The 26,794-nt window shown below is 38.7% G+C and overlaps 1 protein-coding gene across 1 annotated transcript in view; it reads left to right on the top strand.

Annotated features, from left to right (window-relative positions):
• Positions 1 to 26,794, top strand: part of LOC126284092 (activating signal cointegrator 1 complex subunit 3) — a 223,304-nt gene that overhangs the window by 136,270 nt on the left and 60,240 nt on the right. The window contains exons 26-28 of the mRNA XM_049982741.1: positions 3,737 to 4,015; positions 24,454 to 24,573; positions 25,666 to 25,938. Of these exons, the coding sequence (XP_049838698.1) occupies positions 3,737 to 4,015; positions 24,454 to 24,573; positions 25,666 to 25,938 (672 nt within the window). The remainder of the gene's footprint in view (positions 1 to 3,736; positions 4,016 to 24,453; positions 24,574 to 25,665; positions 25,939 to 26,794) is intronic.

Raw genomic sequence — 26,794 nt, 5'->3', positions numbered from 1 at the left:
ATTAACATATACCTGCATTTCTCCCTCTGACGCCTTCCTCTTCCTCTGTTCTATCTCTCCTACCATTGACACACGCTATCAACCCAATCCACCACTTTGTGTTTTATACTCGGCCTTCACTGCTCACACCATTGTTGACTTCCCTGGTGTCACATTACTATCCTGTCCCCTTGCTGCCTCTCCTTCCCTTACTTTCAATCACTGAGTCGTTCTACTACATGTTGTGTGATTACCTTTACTCATCTCATTATTTATTTACAGAAAGAATAAAGATGAAACAAAGACACAGATTAGATTCAGTTTTCATTCTGTAGACCCAAAAAATGAAATGGTTCTCATGGGTGTGGAATATGTCAGAAAGTATAACATAAAATATTTGAATATAATACTTACTACCTTGATCATTTGTCAGAAGGTTGTCAAAATAAGTGAATTCAGTGTGGTAAACTTGAACAGCTAATATTTACAGAATTAACGCGCTGTCAGAATGAAACATTGTTACGCACTATTATTAAATTTATCATACAATAAATACCTAATCTTGACAGTTGTGACCAAGTATTGTCAAAACTGAAATCTAGCAGACATTTTTACTTAAGCTGGCTTAAAAGTCTCTGTTAAGATGTTTATCTATAGAATAGAAGGAGTTGCCTATCAAAAAGTCTTTCAAACTCTGTTTAAACCATGCTATATCTGAAACAAAGTTTTTAGTGGTTGCCGGCAATTTATTGAAAATGTGTGTTCCTGAATATTGTGGGCTGAGATAAGTGGTTTTAGGTCTTTAAGTAAGAGGGCTATTCTTAAAGTAGGGAACGTTTCCGTCTGATGCCGCTAGGCGCATGTCGATCGTGTATATTTTGGTATGTGCATACTCGGCAACTTAGTCGACATCCATCCGTGACAGCGGGAACATCCCTGCATGTCTGGTTTTTTCAATATTCGAATTTGAAATGTGCACTGCAATCAAAAATCCCACCTGTTGTGCAGTCTGTGATATGGTTTTCATTGACAAAAAACCTAAAATGTATAGAAATTTATCATGAACTGTGCAAAGTGTACGGAAACAACGTAAAGAGTGAATGTTCCGTTTGGAAATGGTGCATACAGTTTAAAAATGGCCGAACCAATGTTCATGATGAAGAGAAGAGTGGACGCTCAAGCATTGTGACTGACGATCTTGTCACTAAAGTTGTTGAAACGATTCGTGAAAACCATCACTACACAAGAACGGAGCTTTTCCATAAGTGTCACGGACTTTGTTGTTTGAAATTGTCACCCAAGAGCTAGGCTACCACAAATTTTGTGCTCAATGGGTGCCTGAAATGCTTACAGAGCACCATAAAGAACAGGAAATGGGGGTGACATTGACATTTCTGGAGACCTACCACAAGCATGGTGATTCATTACTGGATTGAATCGTAACCGATGATGAGACTTGGGTGAAATACGTCAATTGAGAGACAAAACTATAGTCCATGGAGTGGGGGCACACAAGGTCCCCGCAAAAACCAAGAAAATGTTTGCAAACCTTGTCAGCAAGGAAGTTGATGGCGACAGGGGTTTGGGATGGGCAAGGTGTGCTTCTTATTGATTTTCTCGAATGTGGAGTAACCATAAATTCTGCACAGTATTTTCAGTCTTTGCACAACCTTAGAAGAGCAGTTCAAAACAAACGCCGAGGAAAGCTGAAGTCCAAAATTTTGTTTTTGCATGACAATGCCCAACCTCACATGGCAAACCACACTAAAGAACACCTTAATTCATTCAATGGGAAATTTTCCCTCATCTGCCTACAGCCCCGATCTTGCACCAAGTGACTTCCACTAGTTTCCCAAGCTGAAGAACTGGCTTGCAACACAGCGCTTTTATGACAACACGGAACTCCAGGCGGGCGTGACTGACTGGCTCAAGTCTCGGGCAGGTCTTTCAAAGCTTGTCCACCGCTATGATAAGTGCCTCAAAGTGTTTAGTGACTGTGGAAAAGTAGTATAGTGGTATGTCAGTCATTCTTTCAGATGTATATAATAAAATGTATTTCTTGTACTTAGTGGTGTTTTTTTTTTTGTTTTATTTAAAAAAGTGCCTATACGTTCCCTATGCACACTAAACACTTTTCCTCGGTTTGATGAGTTATCCCAGAAAGCGATCCTGTATGACTGAATGAAAGCAAGCAAACTATGCAAGTTTTTTTTATATTTATATCTCCTACATCTGACATCATTCTCACTGCAAGTACAGACTAGTTTAGGTGCTTAAGCAATTCTGTGGTATGCTCTTTCCAACAGAATTTATTATCGAGTTGCAGCCCAGAAATTTAACACTGTCAGCTTCTTTGATCTGCATGGCTTCATATGTTACACACATGCTGGAAGGAAATCTCTTACAGGTTCTGAACTGCATATAGTGGGTCTTCTCAAAGGTTAATGACAGTGAATTAGCTAACTCAGAATATTATTGATACTCAAATTTTAATTAATACTGAAAGCTTAACCTTATAAACGTTGAGTAATTTTTTCAAAGAGTGTCATTTTTATGGAGCTTATTTTGAACTGAGAGCTATTTCCTCATAATGGACATTATCAAATCGCTTGATTCAGGTACAGCAGGGAGACCAAAAATACACTATTGATACTAACAACAGTATCTTAATACCTGTACAACATCCCGTAGAAAAAAAAATTGCTCAATAAATTGAATCTTAATCAATTCATCCTCCATGAATTTATCTGAGACCTAGCATTTATCTCCCTGTAGCTCTATTTTTGAATAATCTTACTTCATATGGAGTCCGTTTTTGCCTGTTAATGTCTTTTGTATTTTCATCCACAATTTTGAGGAGCCTGACCATATAAATTCACTCAGCGTATGATGAGCATAAGATTATGTATGTTTCTTGTATTGTAAATATGGCCAAAGTTATTTTTCTCACATACTTTTAGTCTGCAGAACAAGAATATTATAATTTCATAAATATGTACTGCTGGAACAGTTAACTGTTGTAGTTTCTCAAACAATGGTGATTTGGTTGTGCAGCATACAAGAATTTAACATATTTCTTCCGTAGTTTCAGTATCCAGCATACACTACTTGAACTTCCCCAAAAAAACTATACCACACCTAATACCAGGTACAAAATAACCATGATATGTTAATTTTCTAATCTTTTCATCGTGAATGTTGAACTTAGCAATTTACTTGCTGGAAATTTAACATGACTATCCCAGTTTAAAGTATTATTCAAATCTAAGGATTTTTACAGTGTCCAGTTTAGACTCATTCGATGGCTCCAGTTTTCTACTCTACTGTTGGTGTCACATAGTGCCCACATTTTTTTTCTGTGTCTGTACCTTTGAATAATGCATATGTATTATCTGCCAACAGAACTGTTAGAGAATCTGTATTTATGAGTCTGTCATTTACATGTTTTTTTTTTTTTTTTTTTTTAACAAGATTGGCCCTAGAATAGAACCCTGAGAAATGACTTGTGATACTGTACTCTGTTTAGATTCATGATTCACTGCATATGAAATGTCAGTCACCCTTCGTCTTCTGCTCTGCAGCTACAGTATATGCCATGGTAAAGAACTGCCTCTCATCACATTTTATCTGACTATCAGACAAGAAAGCTTAGTGTAACATTGAAAGATCACAGAATACACCTACAACTTTACTCTTCTCTCTCTTTCTGTTTGTTGCTTCCATTTCAATTTACTGATGTCTACTATTGATCTTGCAGGTGGTGTACATTGCACCACTGAAGGCACTGGTCCGTGAGCGTGTGGAAGACTGGCGCACAAAGCTCGGAACTCGCTTGGGCAAGAGTGTGATCGAGTTAACTGGTGATGTTACCCCAGATGCCCGCGCCATTGCCAATGCTGACGTTGTTGTGACAACACCTGAGAAGTGGGATGGTGTGAGCCGGAGCTGGCAGACTCGTGGATATGTTCAGAAGGTGGCACTGGTCGTGATCGATGAAATACATCTGCTCGGTGAAGATCGTGGTCCTGTCCTTGAGGTGAATCAAAGTAAAATTTTCTCAAATATTGTTTGCTAAAACTTTTGGTTGTTAAGAGCTTATATACTTGCAATTCTGAAGATTTCAGGGATAAAATACTGGGAGCAATAGGTTGTCTACGACTTGTACAATAACAAGACTGCAGTTACAAGAGTTGATGGATATTAAAAAAAGGCAGTATTCTAAAAGGGAGTGATACAGGGTTGTAATATTTCCTCCATGTTATTAAATCTGAACATTCACAAGTAGGAAAGGAAACCAAGGAGAAATCTGTAAAAAGGAAGTAAAGTTCTGAGAGAAGAAATAAAAACTCTAATGGATGATGATAACATTGTAGCTCTGTTACAGAAGGCAGTTGAAAGGAATCGATAGTGTCTTGAACAGAGGATACAAGAGAATTAAATGGAATATAGAACGTAGACTGGAAATAGCAGAAAAAATCTTTCTGGAGATAAAGTAATGTGTTAATGCTGAATATAAATTTAAGTCTGAGGAAGTCATTTCTGTGAGCATTTGTCTGTAGTGTAATGTAGTGTTATATGCAGGCAAAACATAGACAGTAAACAGAACGTATAAAATGAGAACAGAAGCTTTTGAAACATGGTTCTACAGAAGAGTGCTGGGTGGATGAGGTAACTAAGGTTGAAGTACCAAATCAAATGAGGTTTGTGGCACAGCTTGACTAAAAGAAGGGATTGGTTAATATGACACATTTTGAGGCATCAGGGAATCACCAATTTAAAACAAAGATTCCAAGACTTACCAAGCGGGAAAGCGCCGGTAGACAGGCACAATAAAATAACACACACACACACACACACACACACACACACACACACACACACACACAAAATTTCTAGCTTTCGCAACCAACGGTTGCTTCTTCAGGAAAGAGGGAAAGACGAAAGGATGTGGGTTTTAAGGGAGAGGGTAAGGAGTCATTCCAATCCCGGGAGCGGAAAGACTTACCTTAGGGGGAAAAAAGGATAGGTATATACTCGCGCACACACACACACACACACACACACACACACACACACACACACACCCTGTATGGATGGATGTGCGTGTGCGTGTGCGCATATATATATATCCCCCTCTTTCCTGATGAAGCAACCATTGGTTGCGAAAGCTTAAATTTTGTGTGTGTGTTAATGTTTGTTTGTGTGTCTATCAACATGCCAACGCTTTCGTTTGGTAAGTTACATAATCTTTATATAAGAATGGAGTAGCACCGAGAGCTGCATCAAACCATTTTCAGGCTACAGCAGAAGCACTTGACTCAATGAGCCTTTTCCTCTCCTTAAGGCCACAAGTGAACTTGTGCAGTTGTAATATTCTTGCCACACCATAATGTTAAATTTGACAGTGTGTGTTCATATTTTAAACAGTTGTGTGTGAGGCTCCTTGGAGATCTTGCTTGAAACACTGTTTGTGTCACATCTATACCAGTTTCAAGATTACACTTTTTGTGTTCCTGTCTTGGTAATTTTTTGTGGACTTCAGCATTTTCAGTGATTCCCAAATGCAAAAATACTGATAATTGATGCACATGACCCTACTCTAGCAATCTTTTCAGGCTTATACCTTAGAAAGCCCAAGGTAGTGGACTAAGGAAAGAGAACGACCTTCTGCCTATGGAGAAAGTGATTGACCTAGTACATTATCTGCCCAAATGAAGACCAGAGTAGGGTATGTCTCCTGGGATGTAGCCAGAGGGCACAGAAATGATTTACTGCTGCCCTCCAGAAACAACATGATCAGAACGTACAGTGTATTTATCAAACCTTAGCTGCTTACACCACTTTTCTGGTAGTATCCATAGACCTCTGTTCCACTGTAATGTCACTATCTCCTCAACTGTCTCTGTCAGCTGTTCATCATCTGCTGCTTGTCTCAGATGATAATGACGACTCTTCAATGTAAGCTGAGATTATATTTTCAGTTTGTGTGTTTCACAAAGTAACAACCCTGAGAAGTTATCATAAACTTTGATTACTCCACAGCCACGTTGTCACTCAGATGGAAAAAAAGACAGCAATAATTTGTGAAATTACAAGTTGTGATAGTAAAATGTTTTTATCTTTATTACATAGGGTGATTCCATGATGATGATGATGATGATGATGATTATGATGATTATGATTATGATATGGATATGAACTTTCAGGGAAGATGGAGAAGTGTAACTGTATCAGTTTGAGGTGAGAGGCCCTGGTCTGAAATTGATTTAGTCAAAAGGTACAAACTTTAGATTGTGTTGATACCTCTGACAGTACACCTCTTCTATTGGAAGCTCTTAGCTTTCCATATTTTGGGAGGAGGTAGTACGGACCAAAACTAGGGGAAAATGGTCAAGTGCGCATGGGCTATAAAACACAAACCTTAAGAGCTTTGGCCTTTTGGTCAGAAACTCACATGTTTAGCTGTCTTTTTGTTGTGCCTGTTTGCAACTTAACATCTTCTCTATGAGGTGAGCAGCTGCCCTCTTAGGTTATTAGTGAATGATGCTGTCATTTACCATTTAGTAAGTCATCGGAAGATTGAAACCAGATTTAGACAAGATATCTGTGTGGTGTAAAAAAGTGGCAGTTGACCCTAAATAATGGAAAGTATGCGTTCATACATGTGATTACTATAAAGAATCCACTACACTTCAGCTGCACAATAAATCACACAAACCTAAATGCTGCAAATTCAACTAGAATACTAAACGTTCAACTTAAGTTGGGATGATCAGATGTGTAATGTTGTGGGGAAGGTGAAGCAAAGACTTGTATTTTTTCATATTTTCATTTTCTGTCATTCCTTAGTTGCTTCAAAATTCATGGAAATATGTTCCATCTGCACAACTAAATGAAATGCAGTTTACTTTCTGCCATATACGTTTAGCTTTTTTTATTTGTGGCTTTAATACATGTTTCTGTTTAGACATATAATAAATGTATTATTTACTACTTATAGTATGTTAATATGTTACATTTTGTCATGTTTTTCTCTTGTTTTTCAGATTGAAGATAACTTTTGTAGCAAAGATATTTTGATGTTAAATTATAGTTTGGTGTTACTTATTGTTTCCAGTGTTTTTAGTCCATATGTGTGGTCTTGAATATGTGTTTACTCAGTTCTCATGCTCCAGCTGGCCAATTTCTAGCATTTTGTCACCCACATTTATTATAACACACCACTTGCACTTTTCATTTCGTGATCTGCTGTATATGTGTGTGTTTACAGAGTGTAACATTGCCAACTGTCGCTTTATGTGTATCTTTTGTTTTTGTGTTGTGTTGTGTTGTGTGTGTGTGTGTGTGAGTGAGTGTGTGAGTGAGTGAGTGAGTGAGAGAGAGAGAGAGAGAGAGAGAGAGAGAGGAAGATTCATTAATTGTACACTCTGCTTATGTTTCAGATGCTGTTTTTGTGGCTAACATGATCAGGGAGTTATTGCTTGTACTTTTTCATTTCAAGGGCTCTTTGTATGTGAAAGTTTTCTTGTAGTGGCAGGAGTCTGTTGTTGTGATTGTTCAGTCTAATAATTTTCATGTCTTGTGTTGTGTTGGATGGTTCACGTCCACATTTTCAGGTGTTTGGTGAATCTAGAATGGCTGTTTTCATGCTTCCAGCTTCTTATATGTTCTTTATACCTGCTGCCTGTCATTCGCATATGTAGTAATTCACATTCTTGGAATTCTAGTGGTCTACACCCGCTCCTTGGTATTTTTCTAGATTCTCTGCTGTTGTTTGTAAATGTGACCAGAATGTGTAAACAATGTACAATCCCTCTTACTTTAATGTATTTGCTATCCTATGTGTACAAACTAATGGAAAAACTAGTAGAAGCCGATCTTGGAGAAGATCAGTTTGGATTCCGGAGAAATACTGGAACACGTGAGGCAATACTGACCCTACGGCTTATCTTAGAAGCTCGAATAAGGAAAGGCAAACCTACGTTTCTAGCACTTGTAGACTTAGAGAAAGCTTTTGACAATGTTGACTGGAATACTCTCTTTCAAATTCTGAAGGTGGCAGGGGTAAAATACAGGGAGCGAAAGGCTACTTGCAACTTGTATAGAAAACAAATTGCAGTTATAAGAGTTGAGGAGCATGGAAGGGAAGCAGTGGTTGGGAAGGGAGTGAGACAGGTTTGTAGCCTCTCCCCGATGTTATTCATTCTGTATATTGAGCAAGCAGTGAAGGAAACAAAAGAAAAATTCGGAGTAGGTATTAAAATCCATGGAGAAGAAATAAAAACTTTGAGGTTCGCCGATGACATTGTAATTCTGTCAGGGACAGCAAAGGACTTGGAAGAGCAGTTGAACTGAATGGACAGTGTCTTGAACGGAGGGTATAAGATGAACATCAATAAAAGCAAAACGAGGATAATGGAATGCAGTCGAATTAAGTTGGGTGATGCTGAGGGAATTTGATTGGAAAATGAGACACTTAAAGTAGTAAAGGAGTTTTGCTATTTGGGGAGCAAAATAACTGATGATGGTCGAAGTAGAGAGGATATAAAATGTTGACTGGCAATGGCAAGGAAAGCGTTTCTGAAGAAGAGAAATTTGTTAACATCGAGTATAGATTTAAGTGTCAGGAAGCCTTTTCTGAAAGTATTTGTATGGAGTGGAGTGTAGCCATGTATGGAAGTGAAACATGAACGATAAATAGTTTAGACAAGAAGAGAATATAAGCTTTCGAAATGTGGTGCTACAGAACAATGCTGAAGATTAGATGGGTAGATCACATAACTAATGTGGAGGTGTTGAATAGAATTGGGGAGAATAGGAATTTGAAGGACAACTTGACTAGAAGAAGGGATCGGTTGGTAGGACATGCTCTGAGGCATCAAGGGATCACCAATTTAGCATTGGAGGGCAACGTGGAGGGTAAAAATTGTAGAGGGAGACCAAGAGATGAATACACTAAGCAGATTCAGAAGGATGTAGGTTGCAGTAGGTACTGGGAGATGAAGAAGCTTGTACAGGATAGAGGAGCATGGAGAGCTGCATCAAACCAGTCTCAGGACTGAAGACCACAACAACATCATCCTATGTGTTTCTTTGTATTGGTATGTTAAAGTGCACCATTTATTTCTGTTAGTCATTTCATGAATGTTCACAGACCCCTTATTCTGTTGAGGCCTGTTATTAATTTCATGAACACACCATCATACCATGTGGCAAAACACATGAACAAAATCATGATGCGACATTATGAAATGAACAACAGAACAGCGAAAAACACAAATGAATTCATAAATAAATAAAAGACTTACACATTCCACAAACAGCATCAGCATCAGCATCACTTATCTCTTTTGACAGAGAGAACATGTATACCTCGATACACACTGTAGATGCAAAAAAACTAGTTGAAGGGAACTTACCGACATACAACAAACTACCTGCAGACAATATTAATGAAATAACCAAAACCCTCAAAGCAGTCACATCCCAAAATTACTTTAAATATGAAAAGGAATTTTACTTACAAAAATATAGTCTTCCAGTGGGACCCCAATATCAAACATTTGCAAACATATTCCTAAACCACATAGAAAATGTGGTCTTTGATACAAAATTGTTTCCCAGTACAAATATATGTATGACATAATCTGCATGGTAGATGAACCAACAGAGAAAACAGATAAATTTCATGCAGACATAAACAATACACACAAAAATATTCAATTCACCTTGGAAAAAGAAACACTGAAGCAAATACATTTCTTGGACATAACATAAAGAAAGACAGCAAAAAGGGCACATTTGACATCTTCAGAAAGCCAACAGCACAGGTACAATTATACATGCTTCATCCAACCACCCACAAAATCAGAAATTAGCAGTCTTATGACTCATGTTACACAGATTAAATGATTTCCCACTCAGCAAAGATAACTGTGAAAAATTTTTAAAAAAATACCTCATAGACACAAACAATGGTTGCCATACCTGCATAATACAAAGATTCAATGAAAAAATCAAAACACCATAAAGGAAAATATAAACAAGCAGAGAAAACAAATGCCAAAGAACCCCACAGACACTACAGCACACACATAAACACAAAACAGTAACACTTATGACATGACTAACAGAAAGAAATGGTTCACTGTAAATACAAACACAAAGCAACATACAGGACAGCAAATGTATTAAAGAAACGGGAATTACACATAGCTTACAGAATAAGAAACATATTCCAGTCACATTTACAGACAACAGATAAACACCAAGGAGCAGGTATAGACCAGTTGGAATACTAAAAATGCAAATCGCTATATCTGGGGTTGACAGGCAGGAATTTCAAAACATTTGATAAAACATGGACGTGAACCATGTAACATGAACAAGACATGAAAATTATTAGAGTGAACAATGACAACAAGAAACTCCTGCCATTACAAGAAAACTTTCACATACAAAGAGCCTTTGCAATGAAAAAGAAGGTAATTATTGACTAAATCAATATAAGCAATAACTCTCTGATGTCTGTCTCTCTCTCTCTCTCTCTCTCTCTCTCTCTCTCTCTCTCTCTCTCACACACACACACACACACACACACACACACACACACACACAAATGAAAAATCAATCCACACACACAACACACATAAAAGCCAGAAGCTAACCATACTGCAACAGTTGACAGTTGGCAACACTACACTCTGTAACCACACACTTACAGATTACAGAATGAAAAGTGGTAGTGATGTGTTACAATAAATGTGGGTGACAAAATGCTGGAAATCGGCCAGCTGGAGCATGAGAACATAGTGAACACTTCTCTAGGACCACACATATGGATTAACAACACTGGAAATCATAAGTAACACCAAAATATTATTTAACATCACAATATCTTTACTGAAAAAGTTGTTTTTAATCTAAAAAACAAGAGAAGACATGACAAAATCTAACATAGTAACAGGTTTAACAATATGTGATCAAATGTATCCAGGCATCCCCAAAAACATACGTTTTTCATATTAGGGGCATTGTACTGCCACCTGCTGCCAGGTATTCCATATAAGTGACCCCAGTAGTCATTAGATACTGTGAGACAGCAAAATGGGCTGCTCTGCATAACTCACGAACTTCGAACATGGTCAGGTGATTGGGTGTCACTTGTGTCATAAGCCTGTACACCAGATTTCACACTCCTGAACATCTATCCAACCAACCACACAGAAATTCCAAACTGCATCAGGATCCACTGCAAGTACTATGACAGTTAGGCGGGAGTTGAGAAAACTTGGATTTCGTGGTCGAGTGGCTGCTCATAAGCCACACATCATGCTGTTAAATGCCAAACGATGCCTCGCTTGGTGTAAGAAGCATAAACTTTGGATGATTGAACAGTGGAAAAACGTTGTGCGAAGTGACGAATCATGGAACTCAGTGTGGTGATCCGATGGCAGGGTGCGGATATGGCAAATGCCTGGTGAACGTCATCTGCCAGTGTTGTCTAGTGCAAACAGTAAAATTCAGAGGCAGTGGTGTTATGGTGTGGTCATGTTTTTCATGGAGAGGGTTTGCACCCCTTGTTCTTTTGTGTAGTACTGTCACAGCACAGGCCTACATAGATGTTTTAAGCACCTTTTTGCTTCACACTGTTGAAGAGCAATTGGGGCATGGCGATTGCATCTTTCAACACAATCGAACACCTATTCATAATTCACAGCCTGTGTTTGAATGGTTACGTATCAATAAAAGCCTGCACAGAGTTCTGGCCTGAATCCTATAGAACACCTTTGGGATGTTTTGGAACACCGACTCTGTGCCAGGCCTTACTGATAGACATTGATACCTCTCCTCAGTGCAGCACTCTGAAGAATGGGCTGCCATTCCCCAAAAATTCTTCCAGCACCTGGTTGATTGTATACCTGCTAGAGTGGAAGCTGTCATCAAGGCTAAGGGTGGCCAACACCATAATGAATTCCAGCATTACCAGTTGACTTGTAAGTCATTTTCAGTCACGTGTCCAGATACTTTTGGTCACATAGTGTAATGTGTTTATTATATGTATAAAAAGAAACTTGTATTAAGGCCACTGAAGATGCTTCACAAATAAAAGAAGCGAAATGCATATGGCAAAAAGTGAAGTGCCTTCCATGTAATTGCATGAACAAATGTACCTGCATGAACTTACATTTTATTGGCAGAAAATGTAGGCAATGCGACATGTGCATTCTCCTCTGTAGTACTCCTGCATGGTATGGGATCCTTGCTAGATATGATTTATGGAGGACACAGAAAACATTTAGAGAACGACAGCTCATTTTGTATTATTGTGAAATAGGGGAGAGAGTATCACACATAAGATAAGTGGCCTGGGGTGGCAGTCATTAAAACAAAGGAGTTATTAATTCTGGTGAGATCTTTTCATAAAATTTCAATCACCAACTTTCTCTTCCAAATGCAAAAATATTTTTATGATGCCCACCTACGCAGGGAGAAAGGATCATCATTGTAAAATAAGAGAATTCAGAGCTCGCACAGGAAGATTTGTTGTTGTGGTCTTCAGTCCTGAGACTGGTTTGATGCAGCTCTCCATGCTACTCTATCCTGTGCTAGCTTCTTCATCTCCCAGTAACTACTGCAACCTACATCCTTCTGAATCTGCTTAGTGTATTCATCTCTTGGTCTTGCTCTGCGATTTTTACCCTCCACGCTGCCCTCCAAAATTAAATTGGTGATCCCTTGATGCCTCAAAACATGTCCTACCAACCGATCCCTTCTTCTGGTCAAGTTGCGCCACAAACTCCTCTTCTCCCCAATCCTATTCAATACCACCTCATTAGTTATGTGATCTACCCATCTAATCTTCAGCATTCTTCTGTAGCAGCACATTTCAAGAGCTACTATTCTATTCTTGTCTAAACTATTTATCGTCCATGTTTCACTTCCATACATGGCTACACTCCATACAAATACTTTCGGAAACGACTTCCTGACACTTAAATCTACACTCGATGTTAACAAATTTCTCTTCTTCAGAAATGCTTTCCTTGCCATTGCCAGTCTACATTTTATATCCTCTCTACTTCGACCATCATCAGTTATTTGCTCCCCAAATTGCAAAACTCCTTTACTACTTCAAGTGTCTCATTTCCTAATCTAATTCCCTCAGCATCAGCAGACTTAATTCGACTACATTCGATTATCTTTGTTTTGCTCTTATTGATGTTCATCTTATACCCTCCGTTCAAGACACTGTCCATTCCGTTCAACTGCTCTTCCAAGTCCTTTGTTGTCTCTGACAGAATTACAATGTCATCGGCGAACCTCGAAGTTTTTATTTCTTCTCCATGGATTTTAATACCTACTCCAAATATTTCTTTTGTTTCCTTCACTGCTTGCTCAATATACAGATTGAATAACATCAGGGAGAGGCTACAACCCTGACTCACTCCCTTCCCAACCACTGCCTCCCTTTCGTGTCCCTCGACTCTTATAACCGCCGTCTGGTTTCTATACAAATTGTAAATAGCCTTTCGCTCCCTGTATTTTACCCCTGCCACCTTCAGAATTTGAAAGAGAGTGTTCCAGTCAACATTGTCAAAATCTTTCTCTAAGTCTACAAATGCTAGAAACGTACATTTGCCTTTCCTTAATGTAGCTTCTAAGATAAGTCATAGGGTCAGTATTGCTTCACGTGTTCCAATATTTCCACAGAATCCAAACTGATCTCCCCCGAGGTCGGCTTCTACTAGTTTTTCCATTTGTCTGTAAAGAATTGGCGTTAGTATTTTGCAGCCGGGACTTATTAAACTGATAGTTCGGTAACTTTCACATCTGTCAGCACCTGCTTTCTTTGGGATTGGAATTATTATATTCTTCTTGAAGTCTGATGGTATTTCGCCTGTCTCGTACATCTTGCTCACCAGATGGTAGAGTTTTGTCAGGACTAGCTCTCCCAAATCCGTCAGTAGTTCTAATGGAATGTTGTCTACCCTCCGGGGCCTTGTTTCAACTCAGGTCTTTCATTGCTCTGTCGAACTCTTCATGCAGTATCATATCTCCCATTTCATCTTCATCTACATCCTCTTCCATCTCCATAATATTGTCCTCAAGTACATCGCCCTTGTATAGACCTTCTATATACTCCTTCCACCTTTTTGCTTTCCCTTCTTTGCTTAGAACTGGGTTTCCATCTGAGATCTTGATATTCATACAAGTGGTTCTCTTTTCTTCAAAGGTATCTCTAATTGTCCTGTTGGCAGTAACCGTGAGACTGCTACGGTCGCAGGTTTGAATCCTGTCTCGGGCATTGATGTGTGTGATGTCGTTAGGTTAGTTAGGTTTAAGTAGTTCTAAGTTCTAGGGGACTGATGAGCGCAGCAGTTGAGTCCCATAGTGCTCAGAGCCATTTTTTTTGTTGGCAGTATCTATCTTACCGCTGGTGAGACAAGTCTCTACATCCTTACATTTGTCCCCCAGCCATCCCTGCTTAGCCATTTTGCACTTCCTGTCGATCTCGTTTTTGAGACGTTTGTATCCCATTCTTCTTCTACTGTATTTCTTTCCCCCATTCCTGTCAATTGTTCCCTTATGCTCTCCCTGAAACAATGTACAACCTCTTGTTCTTTCAGTTCATCCAGGTCCCATCTCCTTAAATTCCCACCTTTTTGCAATTTCTTCAGTTTTAATCTACAGGTCATAACCAATAGATTGTGGTCAGAGTCCACATCTGCCCCTGGAAATGTCCTACAATTTAAAACCTGGTTCCTAAATCTCTGTCTTACCACTATATAATCTATCTGAAACCTGTCAGTATCTCCAGGCCTCTTCCATATATACAACCTTCTTTTATGATTCTTGAACCAAGTGTTAGCTATGATTAAGTTATGCTTTGTGCAAAATTCTACCAGGCGGCTTCCTCTTTCATTTCTTCCCCCCAATCCATATTCATCTACTACATTTCCTTCTCTCCATTTTCCTACTGATGAATTCCAGTCACCCATGACTATTAAATTTTCATCTCCCTTCACTATCTGAATTATTTCTTTTATTTCATCATACATTTCTTTAATTTCTTCATCCTCTGCAGAGCTAGTTGGCATATAAACTTGTACTACTGTGGTAGGCGTGGGCTTCGTGTCTACCTTGGCCACAATAATGCGTTCACTATGCTGTTTGTAGTAGCTTAACCTCACTCCAATTTTTTTATTCATTATTAAACCTACTCCTGCGTTACCCCTATTTGATTTTGTATTTATAACCTTGTATTCGCCTGACCAAAAGTCTTGTTCCTCCTGCCAGCGAACTTCACTAATTCCCACTATATCTAACTTTAACCTGTCCATTTCCCTTTTTAAATTTTCTAACCTACCTGCCCGATTAAGGGATCTGACATTCCACGCTCCGATCCATAGAACGCCAGTTTTCTTTCTCCTGATAACGACGTCCTCTTGAGTGGTCCCCGCCCGGAGATCCGAATGGGGGGACTATTTTACCCAAGAGGATGCAATCATCAGTTAACCATACAGTAAAGTTGCATGACCTCGAGAAAAATTATGGCCATGGTTTCCCCATGCTTTCAGCCGTTCACAGTGCCAGCACAGCAAGGCCGTTTTGGTTATGTTACAAGGCCAGATCAGTCAATCATCCAGACTGTTGCCCCTGCAACTGCTGAAAAGGGTGCTGCCCCTCTTCAGGAACCACACGTTTGTCTGGCCTCTCAACAGATACCCTTCCATTGTGGTTGCACCTACGGTACGACTATCTGTATTGCTGAGGCATGCAAGCCTCCCCACCAATAGCAAGGTCCATGGTTCATGGGGGGAGGCAGGAAGATTTATGTGCATGTTTTTCTAGCATGCTGTTTGAGAGTTGTATGGTAGAGGAATAGTCTGCATGTGGTTCGATGAACCCTCTGCCAGGCACTTAAATGTGAATTGCAGGGTAGTCATTCAGCTGTAGAATCCAGTCACAAGTATCTATGATACCTAACATGATAGGGCGCCCATTAGTTTGCGCAGGTGTGATACTGAGACAGAAGCTTTTTTCAAAACCAAGAAGTACTGAATATACCTGACTACTTCGATATGTGCCTGTGGGAATGATGTTAGCAAAGCACAGACTTGTTTTTATATGAGCAGTGTTTTCAGAACCCGCACTGGTTGCCATGGCAGGAGTCATTGTGTTAGAGATATCTCATTATGTTTGAACTTAGAGTAAGTCCCCACAACAGATTGGTGTTAAAGTTACTGGCGAGTAAGTTTTGAGGATCACATCAGCTATCTGTCATCTAAGCAGGTATGACCATTGCTGTCTTGCAGCTATCTGGGAACACATTTTTTTGTTTGAGAGATGTATGTTAAATTATGATTAAAAGGGGGGCTAACTTAAATTCCAATTTTGTATAGAATGTGATAGGAGTTCCTTAGGGTCTGGGAGCTTTGCTCTAGCAATTTCAGCTGTTTCTCAACTCTGCAAATACTGATACCACATCGCTTCATGTTTGCAGTGGTGTCTTAAAGTTGATGCAGTGCTCCTGTGTCATCCCATTTGAAGAAACAATTGAAAACAGAATTCAATATGTAAGTTTTTGCTTTGTTCCCTTAAGTTTAGTTCCTCTGTCATCTATGACTGGTCACTAACTTTGGTGGCACTGACCCCTTCATATTTAACCAGAATTTTTGGCATTTTGTGAAACGCCTTTTGATAATATTCTTGTATATTAGTCATTGAAGGCTTCACACAGTACCCTTCTGCAAGCCAAGCACATTTTGATTTAACATCTTCCTATCTACGGTTCCGTGCTTTGTTTTTCACCTATTGCATAGTAGGCCCTAGAAGTTTCTTTACAAACACTATATACCCCTCCCATCATGAACTGTTGTTCTGGACGTTTATCTGTCCGTTGGTCAACTATTTTTCTAAATTTGATCCATAGTTTGTTTGTATACCCATGTCCAGATCTAAATGTCATTCATATCAGTTTCAACATGGCCATCCTCAAAGAGGATCTAATGTCACATACTTATTTTGTAATCTACTTCATATCTGAGCCAAAAAAAGTTGTTTGTTTAATTCTGTGTATGTGTGACCTTATGACCATCAAGAACACATTTTATTGAATATATTGTTATATTTTTTCTACCCTTTTCGACACATACAATTTTAATTATAGCTATGTTTGCAAAAAATAGGAGTCTGTTATTATTATTATTATTTCTTTATTATCTCAGGCGTTATGTCTGGTCAGAAGTAGAAAGTGAAGCAGACTTTGATCAAGCGTGACTTCCTTTTAACTGTACGGTATATGTTATATTGCATTTTGGAACTTTCGGGTAATTGAACATGTATCAATAATTATATATTTCTGTAGTTGTATATATACACTTGGATGTAGCTTATTGCATTGATGTACTGGTGGATATTGTGTGGTATGACTCCTGTAGTTGATAGTGTAATTGGTATAATGTCAACTTTATCCTGATGCCACATGTCCATGACTTCCTCACCCAGTTGGATGTATTTTTCAATTTTCTTCTCCTGTTTTCTTCTATATATTTATTGTATTGGGTATGGATATTTTGATTAGTTGTGTTAATTTCTTCTTTTTATTGGTGAGTATGATGTCAGGTTTGTTATGTGGTGTTGTTTTATCTGTTATAATGGATCTGTTCCAGTATAATTTGTATTCATCATTCTCCAATACATTTTGTGGAGCATACTTGTATGTGGGAACATGTTGTTTTATTAGTTTATGTTGTATGGCAAGTTGTTGATGTATTATTTTTGCTACATTGTCATGTCTTCTGGAGTATTCTGTGTTTGCTAGTATTGTACATCGTCTTGTGATGTGATCTACTGTTTCTATCAGTTGTTTGCAAAGTCTGCATTTATCTGTTGTGGTATTGGGATCTTCAATAATATGCTTGGTGTAATATCTGGTGTTTATTGTTTGATCCTGTATTGCAATCTTGAATCCTTCCATCTCACTGTATATATTGCCTTTTCTTCGCCATGTGTTGGATGCTTTTTGATCGATGTGTGGCTGTGTTAGATGATATGGGTGCTTGCCATGTAGTGTTTTCTTTTTCCAATTTACTTTCTTCATATCTGTTGTTATGTGATCTAAAGTGTTGTAGAAGTGGTTATGAAATTGCAATGGTGTAGCCGATTTTTTTATATGAGTGATTGCTTTGTGTATTTTGCTAGTTTCTGCTCATACTATAAAGAATTTTCTTAAATTGTCTACCTGTTCACAATGTAGATTTTTTATGTCAGTAAATCCCCTTCCTCCTTCCTTTCTGCTTAATGTGAATCTTTCTGTTGCTGAATGTATGTGATGTATTCTATATTTGTGGCATTGTGATCGTGTAAGTGTATTGAGTGCTTCTGGGTCTGTGTTACTCCATTTCACAACTCCAAATGAGTAGGTCAATATTGGTATAGCATAAGTATTTATAGCTTTTGTCTTGTTTCTTGCTGTCAATTCTGTTTTCAGTATTTTTGTTAGTCTTTGTCTATATTTTTCTTTTAGTTCTTCTTTAATATTTGTATTATCTATTCCTATTTTTTGTCTGTATCCTAGATATTTATAGGCATCTGTTTTTTCCATCGCTTCAATGCAGTTGCTGTGGTTATCCAATATGTAATCTTCTTGTTTAATGTGTTTTCCCTTCACTATGCTATTTTTCTTAAATTTGTCTGTTCCAAAAGCCATATTTATATCATTGCTGAATACTTCTGTTATCTTTAGTAATTGGTTGATTTGTTGCTGCCAGTAGTTTTAGATCATCCATGTATAGCGAATGTGTTATTTTGTGTTGATATGATCCAGTAATATTATATCCACAATTTGTATTATTTAGAATGTTGGATAGTGGGTTCAGAGCAAGGCAGAATGGACTTAATGAGCCTCCTTGGTATATTCCACACTTAATCTGTATTGGCTGTGATGTGATATTTGAATTTGTTTGGATATTAAGTGTGGTTTTCCAATTTTTCATTACTATATTTAGGAACTGTATCAATTTAGGATCTACTTTGTATATTTCCAATATTTGTAGTAACCGTGAGTGGGGTACGCTATCAGAAACTTTTTGGAAATTAATGTATGCGTAATGTAGCGACCTTTGTTTAGTTTTAGCTTGATATGTCACCCCTGCATCTATTATCAGTTGCTCTTTACATCCTCGTGCTTCTTTGCAGCAGCCTTTTTGTTCTTCATTTATAATTTTGTTCTGTGTTGTATGTGTCATTAATTTCTGTGTAATGACTGAAGTTAATATTTTGTATATTGTTGGTAGGCATGTTATGGGGCGACATTTAGCTGGGTTTGTTGTGTCTGCTTGATCTTTAGGTTTCAGATAAGTTATTCCATGTGTAAGTGTATCAGGGAATGTGTATGGGTCTGGAATGTAACTGTTAAATAAATTAGTTAGATGTGAATGTGTTGAGGTGAACTTCTTTAGCCAGAAATTTGCTATTTTATCTTTTCCAGGGGCTTTCCAATTGTCCATAGAATTAATTGCTTGGGTGACTTCATGTTGCAAAATTATGACTTCAGGCATTTGTTGTATCATCTTGTATGTGTCTGTTTCTGCTTGTATCCACCGTGCAGGTCTGTTATGTTGTACTGGGTTTGACCATATGTTGCCACAGAAGTGTTCCATGTCTGTTATGTTTGGTGGATTGTCTATTGTAATGTGTACGTTATCTATTGTCTGATAAAATTTCTTTTGGTTTGTGTTGAATGTTTGGTTTTGTTTCCTTCCATTTTCACTTTTTTTTGGTATCTTCTAAGTCGTTTGGCCAATGTTTGTAATTTCTGCTTCTTTTCATCTGATTGCTCTATCGCTTCTTGTTGTGAGATTTTAACTAACCTTTTTCGTTTTTTGTCTGACGTTTCATTTCTTATAAACTGTGATAGCTGTCCAATGTCTTTTCTCAGTTTTTATGTTCTGATCTGTAGCCTGTGTTGCCATGCTGGTTTTGTGGGTTTCTTCTGTGTGTTGGTTGGTTCTGACCTCTGCCTAGTGTGTATATTTAGTGAAGTGAGTGCTCCTATATAAACCAGTGGTTATAACTCTTCCTTAGTTGTATTTTCATTTATTTTGTTGTGTATGATTGCGTTGTTAGTTGTTATTGTTGTTTCGACTTGTGGATTATTTGGTGGTCTATGCAAGAATGGTCTAATGTCTGTATTTGTGTCTTTGTATTCTATATAGGTCAGCTGAAATTTTGTTCTATATCTATAAGTATAGCTGGTCAGAACAGCTATGTAATCATGCGTATGTGGTTTTTCTTTAGTCAGTTAGCTCTGAGGATAAACATTTTCAGATAGCTCAGCAACATTTTCAATCTCCTAAACATACAATGATCAGTTATTTCTACTCCTTGGAATATTTATTTTCTAATTTACTCAATTTTCTGCTCGATACAAGAAACCCCCATGAACCATGGACCTTGCTGTTGGTGGGGGGCTTGCATGCCTCAGCGATACAGATAGCCGTACCGTAGGTGCAACCACAACAGAGGCGTATCTGTTGAGAGGCCAGACAAATGTGTTGTTCCTGAAGAGGGGCAGCAGCCGTTTCTGGAGTTGCAGGGGCAACAGTCTGGATGATTGACTGATCTGGCCTTGTAACATTACCCAAAATGGCCTTGCTGTTATGGTACTGCGAACGGCTGAAACCAAGGGGAAACTACAGCCGTAATTTTTCCCGAGGGCATGCAGCTTAACTGTATGGATAAATAATGATGGCGTCCTATTGGGTAAAATATTCCGGAGGTAAAATAGTCCCCCATTCATATCTCCGGGCGGGGACTGCTCAAGAGGACGTCGTTATCAGGAGAAAGAAAACTGGCATTGTACGGATCGGAGCATGGAATGTCAGATCCCTTAATCGGGCAGGTAGGTTAGAAAATTTAAAAAGGGAAATGGATAGGTTAAAGTTAGAGGTAGTGGGAATTAGTGAAGTTCGGTGGCAGGAGGAACAAGACTACTGGTTAGGTGAATGCAGGGTTGTAAATACAAAATCAAATAGGGGTAATGCAGGAGTAGGTATAATAATGAATAAAAAAAATAGGAGAGTGGGTAAGCTACTACAAACAGCATAGTGAATGTATTATAGTTGCCAAGATAGACACGAAGCCCATGCCTACTACAGTAGTACAAGTTTATATGCCAACTAGCTCTGCAGATGACGAAGAAATGTATGATGAAATAAAAGAAATTATTCAGATACTGAAGGGAGACGAAAATGTAATAGTCATGGGTGACTGGAATTAGAGAGTAGGAAAAGGGAGAGAAGGAAACATAGTAGGTGAATATGGATTGGGGCTAAGAAATGAAGGGGGAAGCCGTCTGTTAGAATTTTGCACAGAGCATAACCTAATCATAGCGAACACTTGGTTTATGAATCAGAAAAGAAGGTTGTATACATGGAAGAATCCTGGAGATACTAAAAGGTATCAGATAGATTATATAATGGTAAGACAGAGATTTAGGAACCAGGTTTTAAATTGTAGGACATTTCCAGGGGCAGATGTGGACTCTGACCACAATCTATTGGTTATGACCTGTAGATTAAAACTGAAGAAACTGCAAAAAGGAGGGAACTTAAGGAGATATGACCTGGATAAACTGAAAGAACTAGAGGTTGTACAGAGTTTCAGGGAGAGCTTAAGGGAACAATTGACAGGAATGAGGGAAACAAATACAGTAGAAGAAGAATGGGTAGCTTTGAGGGATGAAGTAGTGAAGGCAGCAGATAATCAAGTAGGTAAAAAGACGAGGGCTAGTAGAAATCCTTGGGTAACAGAAGAAATATTGAATTTAATTGATGAAAGGAGAAAATATAAAAATGCAGTAAATGAAGCAGGCAAAAAGGAATACAAACGTCTCAAAAATGAGATCGACAGGAAGTGCAAAATGGGTAAGCAGGGATGGCTAGAGGACAAATGTAAGGATGTAGAGGCTTATCTCACTAGGGGTAAGATAGTTACTGCCTACAGGAAAATTAAAGAGACCTTTGGAGAAAAGAGAACCACTTGTATGAACATCAAGAGCTCAGATGGAAACCCAGTTCTAAGCAAAGAAGGGAAAGCAGAAAGGTGGAAGGAATATATAGAGGGTCTATACAAGGGTGATGTACTTGAGGACAATATTTTGGAAATGGAAGAGGATGTAGATGAAGATGAAATGGGAGATATGATACTGCGTGAAGAGTTTGACAGAGCATTGAAAGACCTGAGTCGAAACAAGGCTCTGGGAGTAGACAACATTCCATCAGAACTACTGATGGCATTGGGAGAGCCAGTCCTGACAAAACTCTACCTTCTGGTGAGCAAGATGTACAATACAGGCGAAATACCCTCAGACTTCAAGGAGAATATAATAATTCCAATCGCAAAGAAAGCAGGTGTCGACAGATGTGAAAATTACCAAACTATCAGTTTAATAAGTCACAGCTTCGAATTATTTACAGACGAATGGAAAAACTGGTAGAAGCCGACCTTGGGGAAGATCAGTTTGGATTCTGTAGAAATGTTGGAACACGTGAGGCATTACTGACCTTACGACTTACCTTAGAAGAACGATTAAGGAAAGGCAGACCTATGTTTCTAGCATTTGTAGACTTGGAGAAAGCTTTTGACAATGTTGACTGGAATACTCTCTTTCAAATTCTAAAGGTGGCAGGGGTAAAATACAGGGAGCGAAAGGCTATTTACAATTTGTACAGAAACCAGACGGCGGTTATAATAGTCGAGGGACACGAAAGGGAAGCAGTTTTTGGGAAGGGAGTGAGACAGGGCTGTAACCTCCCCCTCCCCCCCCCCCCCCCCCCCCCCAAAGTGTTATTCAATCTGTATATTGAGCAAGCAGTAAAGGAAACAAAAGAAAAATTTGGAGTAGGCATTAAAATCCAGGGAGTAGAAATAAAAACTTTGACAGAATTACAATGTCATTGGCAAACCTCAGAGACAGCAAAGGACTTGGAAGAGCAGTTGAATGGAATGGACAGTGTCTTGAAAGGAGGATATAAGATGAACATCAACAAAAGAAAAACGAAGGTAATGGAATGTACTAGAGTTAACTTAGGTGATTCTGAGGGAATTAGATTAGGAAATGAGACACTTATAGTAGTAAAGGAGTTTTGCAATTTGGGGAGCAAAATAACTGATGATGGTCGAAGTAGAGAGGATATAAAATGTAGACTGGCAATGGCAAGGAAAGCGTTTCTGAAGAAGAGAAATTTGTTAACATCGAGTATAGATTAAGTGTCAGGAAGTCGTTTCTGAAAGTATTTGTATGGAGTGTAGCCATGTATGGAAGTGAAACATGGACGATAAATAGTTTGGACAAGAAGAGGATAGAAGCTTTCGAAATGTGGTGCTACAGTAGAATGTTGAAGATTAAGGTGGGTAGATCAGGTAACTAATGAGGAGGTATTGAATAGGATTGGTGAGAAGAGAAGTTTGTGGCACAACTTGACTAGAAGGAGGGATCGGTTGGTAGGACATGCCCTAAGGCATCAAGGGATCACCAATTTAGCATTGGAGGGCAGTTTGGAGGGTAAAAATCGTAGAGGGAGCCCAAGAGATGAATACACTAAGCAGATTCAGAAGGATGGAGGTTGCAGTAGGTACTGGGAGATGCAGGAGCTTTTACAGGATAGATTAGCATGGAGAGCTGCATCAAACCAGTCTCAGGACTGAAGACCACAACAACAACAACAACAACATCTAACATGTGTGTCACTTCATGTTCTATTTGTGCTTGTTCTGGTGGCTGTCTTAAGATTTCGTTTTCCTCTGATAGTTTAATTGATGCGTGTTGTTCTTTGTTTGTTTGCTCATTGGTGTTTGAGTCCATTACTGTATTTTCTTCTTCTTCTTCTTCTTCTTCTTCTTCTTCTGATTCCACATTATTTTGTTGCAGTATTTGTTGTACTTGTTGTTTGATGTTTTCTAATCCTGACTGAGGTATCCTGTTATTTTTTATTATGGCACGGGTCTGATCAGCTAGTCGTTGTTCTGTTAATAATTTTAATTCTGGGTATCTGGTAATAAATGTTTTGTATACTTTTGATCTGTAGTCAGTTGTGCTGGTTCCTCAGTTTGTTGCTTGGTAATAACAGAACATGAGGTGTCGGTTAACTTCATCTGACTATATCATCCTCTGTCTCTGTTTTCCTTCTAGAGTGGTTACAGGAAGCATATCCTGCAAGAAACCTCTATTTGGATTTAAATAATTTTCTGTGTGGCTAGCAGTGTCGTTACCATTGTGGTAATGTGGCTTCATTAGTTCTGTCCTGAACCAACTAATCACACTAAAAGGGAGGTTAGCCCTATTAGTGGTTTGTTCTTTTCGTCGCCTTTTACGACCGGGAGAACATTATTATTATTATTACTACTACTGTTACTATGTCATGTGAATGTAGCATAAGTTTTTCATGTTAAGTTTCTCACTTTCAGGTGATTGTGTCAAGAACAGGGTTTATATCCTCACATACTGAACGCACACTGAGGATAATTGGTCTGTCTACAGCACTGGCAAATGCAAGTGATTTGGCAGCATGGCTTGAGATTGGCCAGGTGAGATTCATTTTTACTATGCTGTTTTGGTAGTGTTCTTATCTGTGAGCTCGAACAGTTATCAGAATTTTGCTTGTATCCCGGATGATGATTTTCATAAAACATGCATTTGTTCTCTCACATATGTATTTGCTTATTGTATTCAGTCACTATTAAATCATTCAACATTTAAATTTTGATATAGAGAAAATGACTGAAATAATATGTTTTGGTACTGAATGTTGAACTTTCAGAATGAACATTTTTTCATGGGTGCAGAAACTTTCCAGGTGCTGAAGGAGAAAAGTCCCACTGCAGCATGGGAATGAAAGCAAACAGTGCTATCATTCAATTTTGACAAGATACAGTACCTACGATGTACTACTTATCAAACTTCACAACTAATAAAAAAAAAATAGGCTACTCAAATAATGAAGTACAAAATGGAGTAAGAGTTGAGTTTTTAAGAATTTAGATAGATCGTAATCTGAATTGGAAAATGCAGACCATAGAATTAATGGAGTGGCTTAGATGAGCTACATTTGTAGTAATGTGATTACTGCTATAGGTAATTTAAAAACAAAGAAATTGTCTTCTGTGTTAACAGACAGAAAATGATGATTGAAGTTTTATTGACGTTAGAGACTTACACACAAGTTCATTAGTGTCACCATGCCACAATATGATAAACTACAATCATTTCAGCTGCTATTGCCGGTGGCCTTGGTCAGAGTATGAGATTGAGATGGTTGGGGTCTGTAATGCACATTGCCAAGAATATTGTATGTTAATTTTTATTGATTGTTGAGTGATCACCATCCTGAAGGCTGCCTGTAGTAGTAGCAGCTGAAGTAGCACTTGTTTTATTGGATCATGATGTGGCCTCAAACCTGCAAGAGTCTTTCTGAAATTGGCTTCAACCTCAAAGATATACCCCAAGATATTGAGGATTCTTTTGTAATAATGTACTCTGTAATTACACTAATTTAATAGCCTAGTGTTTTGATAGTTAATCATCAAATGAATGTAAAGTAATTTCTTTTGTTCAGATTCCCCCCCCCTTCGGATTCCTGTACGGGTGCTTTGGATGTCACTGTGATGTTAAAATTGCAGATGGGCCTGTACAACTTCAGGCCGGCAGTGCGGCCTGTGCCGCTGGAGGTGCACATCGCGGGCTTCCCAGGCAAGCACTACTGCCCACGTATGGCCACCATGAACCGCCCAACCTTCCAGGCCGTGCAGCAGCACTCGCCGGACCGTCCTGTCCTCGTCTTCGTCTCCAGCCGCAGGCAGACGCGCCTCACCGCACTCGACCTGATCGCGTACCTTGCGGCCGAGGACAATCCCAAGCAGTGGCTGCACCTTCCCGAGGAGGAGATGGATCAAGTAAGAGCGGCTGGCAGTTCACTAGATTTGGCTTAAAGGTTTTGTTATGCTGCCGAAGCAGCATCTCGGCTCTGCAACTGTTGCATTATGGATTATGCCAGACTTCATAGGTGAAAATGTCAGAAAATTAAATTTTTTGCTCACCAGTGTCTTATCGCATTGTACGCAATGGTAACACGTCACAGTTTGAAAACAACAGTAACATTCATAAATATAGTACTGAAAGGAGAAATGTAGTTGCATATAAATTACTGTTAGCAAGTTGCCATGTGTTTGCCTGAGAAAGTTTTCAGTAATTGTAAAGTTGACTTGTTCAGCATCATAGTGAGAAGTCACAATCAAGAAACACACAACATGCCTCTGTTACACTCGAACCAATCTAAATGGACATTAGCAGGCAGTGTATGAAGCACATGGCACTCATAATTGTAAGAGGCTTACCCAGACAAGTAGGTTTGAGCAGACACGGCTTACACCAGCATCTCGTGGGATTATATATGGAATGTTTGGATTCAAAGAACACAACATCCTCCTAGAATAGTCTGTAATGCTTGATTGCACAAGATAACTGAAGATACAAGTCCTCCTGATTACCATTCTGTCATTGCGAAAGATAATTTAAATCTTCAGACACTGTTGCCAAAAATCATTTTCATGTGGAGAGAAGCAGATTTTCCAGACATTGCCTCCTTTTTTATATCTGTAAGGGACTGAAGTCTATTCAAATGTGCACAAAGATAAAAAAAAATTGTACTTTCCCAAAACAAACTGCTGCTGCTGGACAAGTGATAACATTTTTAGGGAAACAAACTTGTGGAATACTGTATAGAACCGAAACTAGATAACACCCTTAATT

The sequence above is a fragment of the Schistocerca gregaria genome, chromosome 8 (assembly GCF_023897955.1).
Source record: "Schistocerca gregaria isolate iqSchGreg1 chromosome 8, iqSchGreg1.2, whole genome shotgun sequence".
NCBI classification, from domain to species: domain Eukaryota; kingdom Metazoa; phylum Arthropoda; class Insecta; order Orthoptera; family Acrididae; genus Schistocerca; species Schistocerca gregaria.
This window is presented reverse-complemented; position numbering and strand designations above follow the sequence as displayed.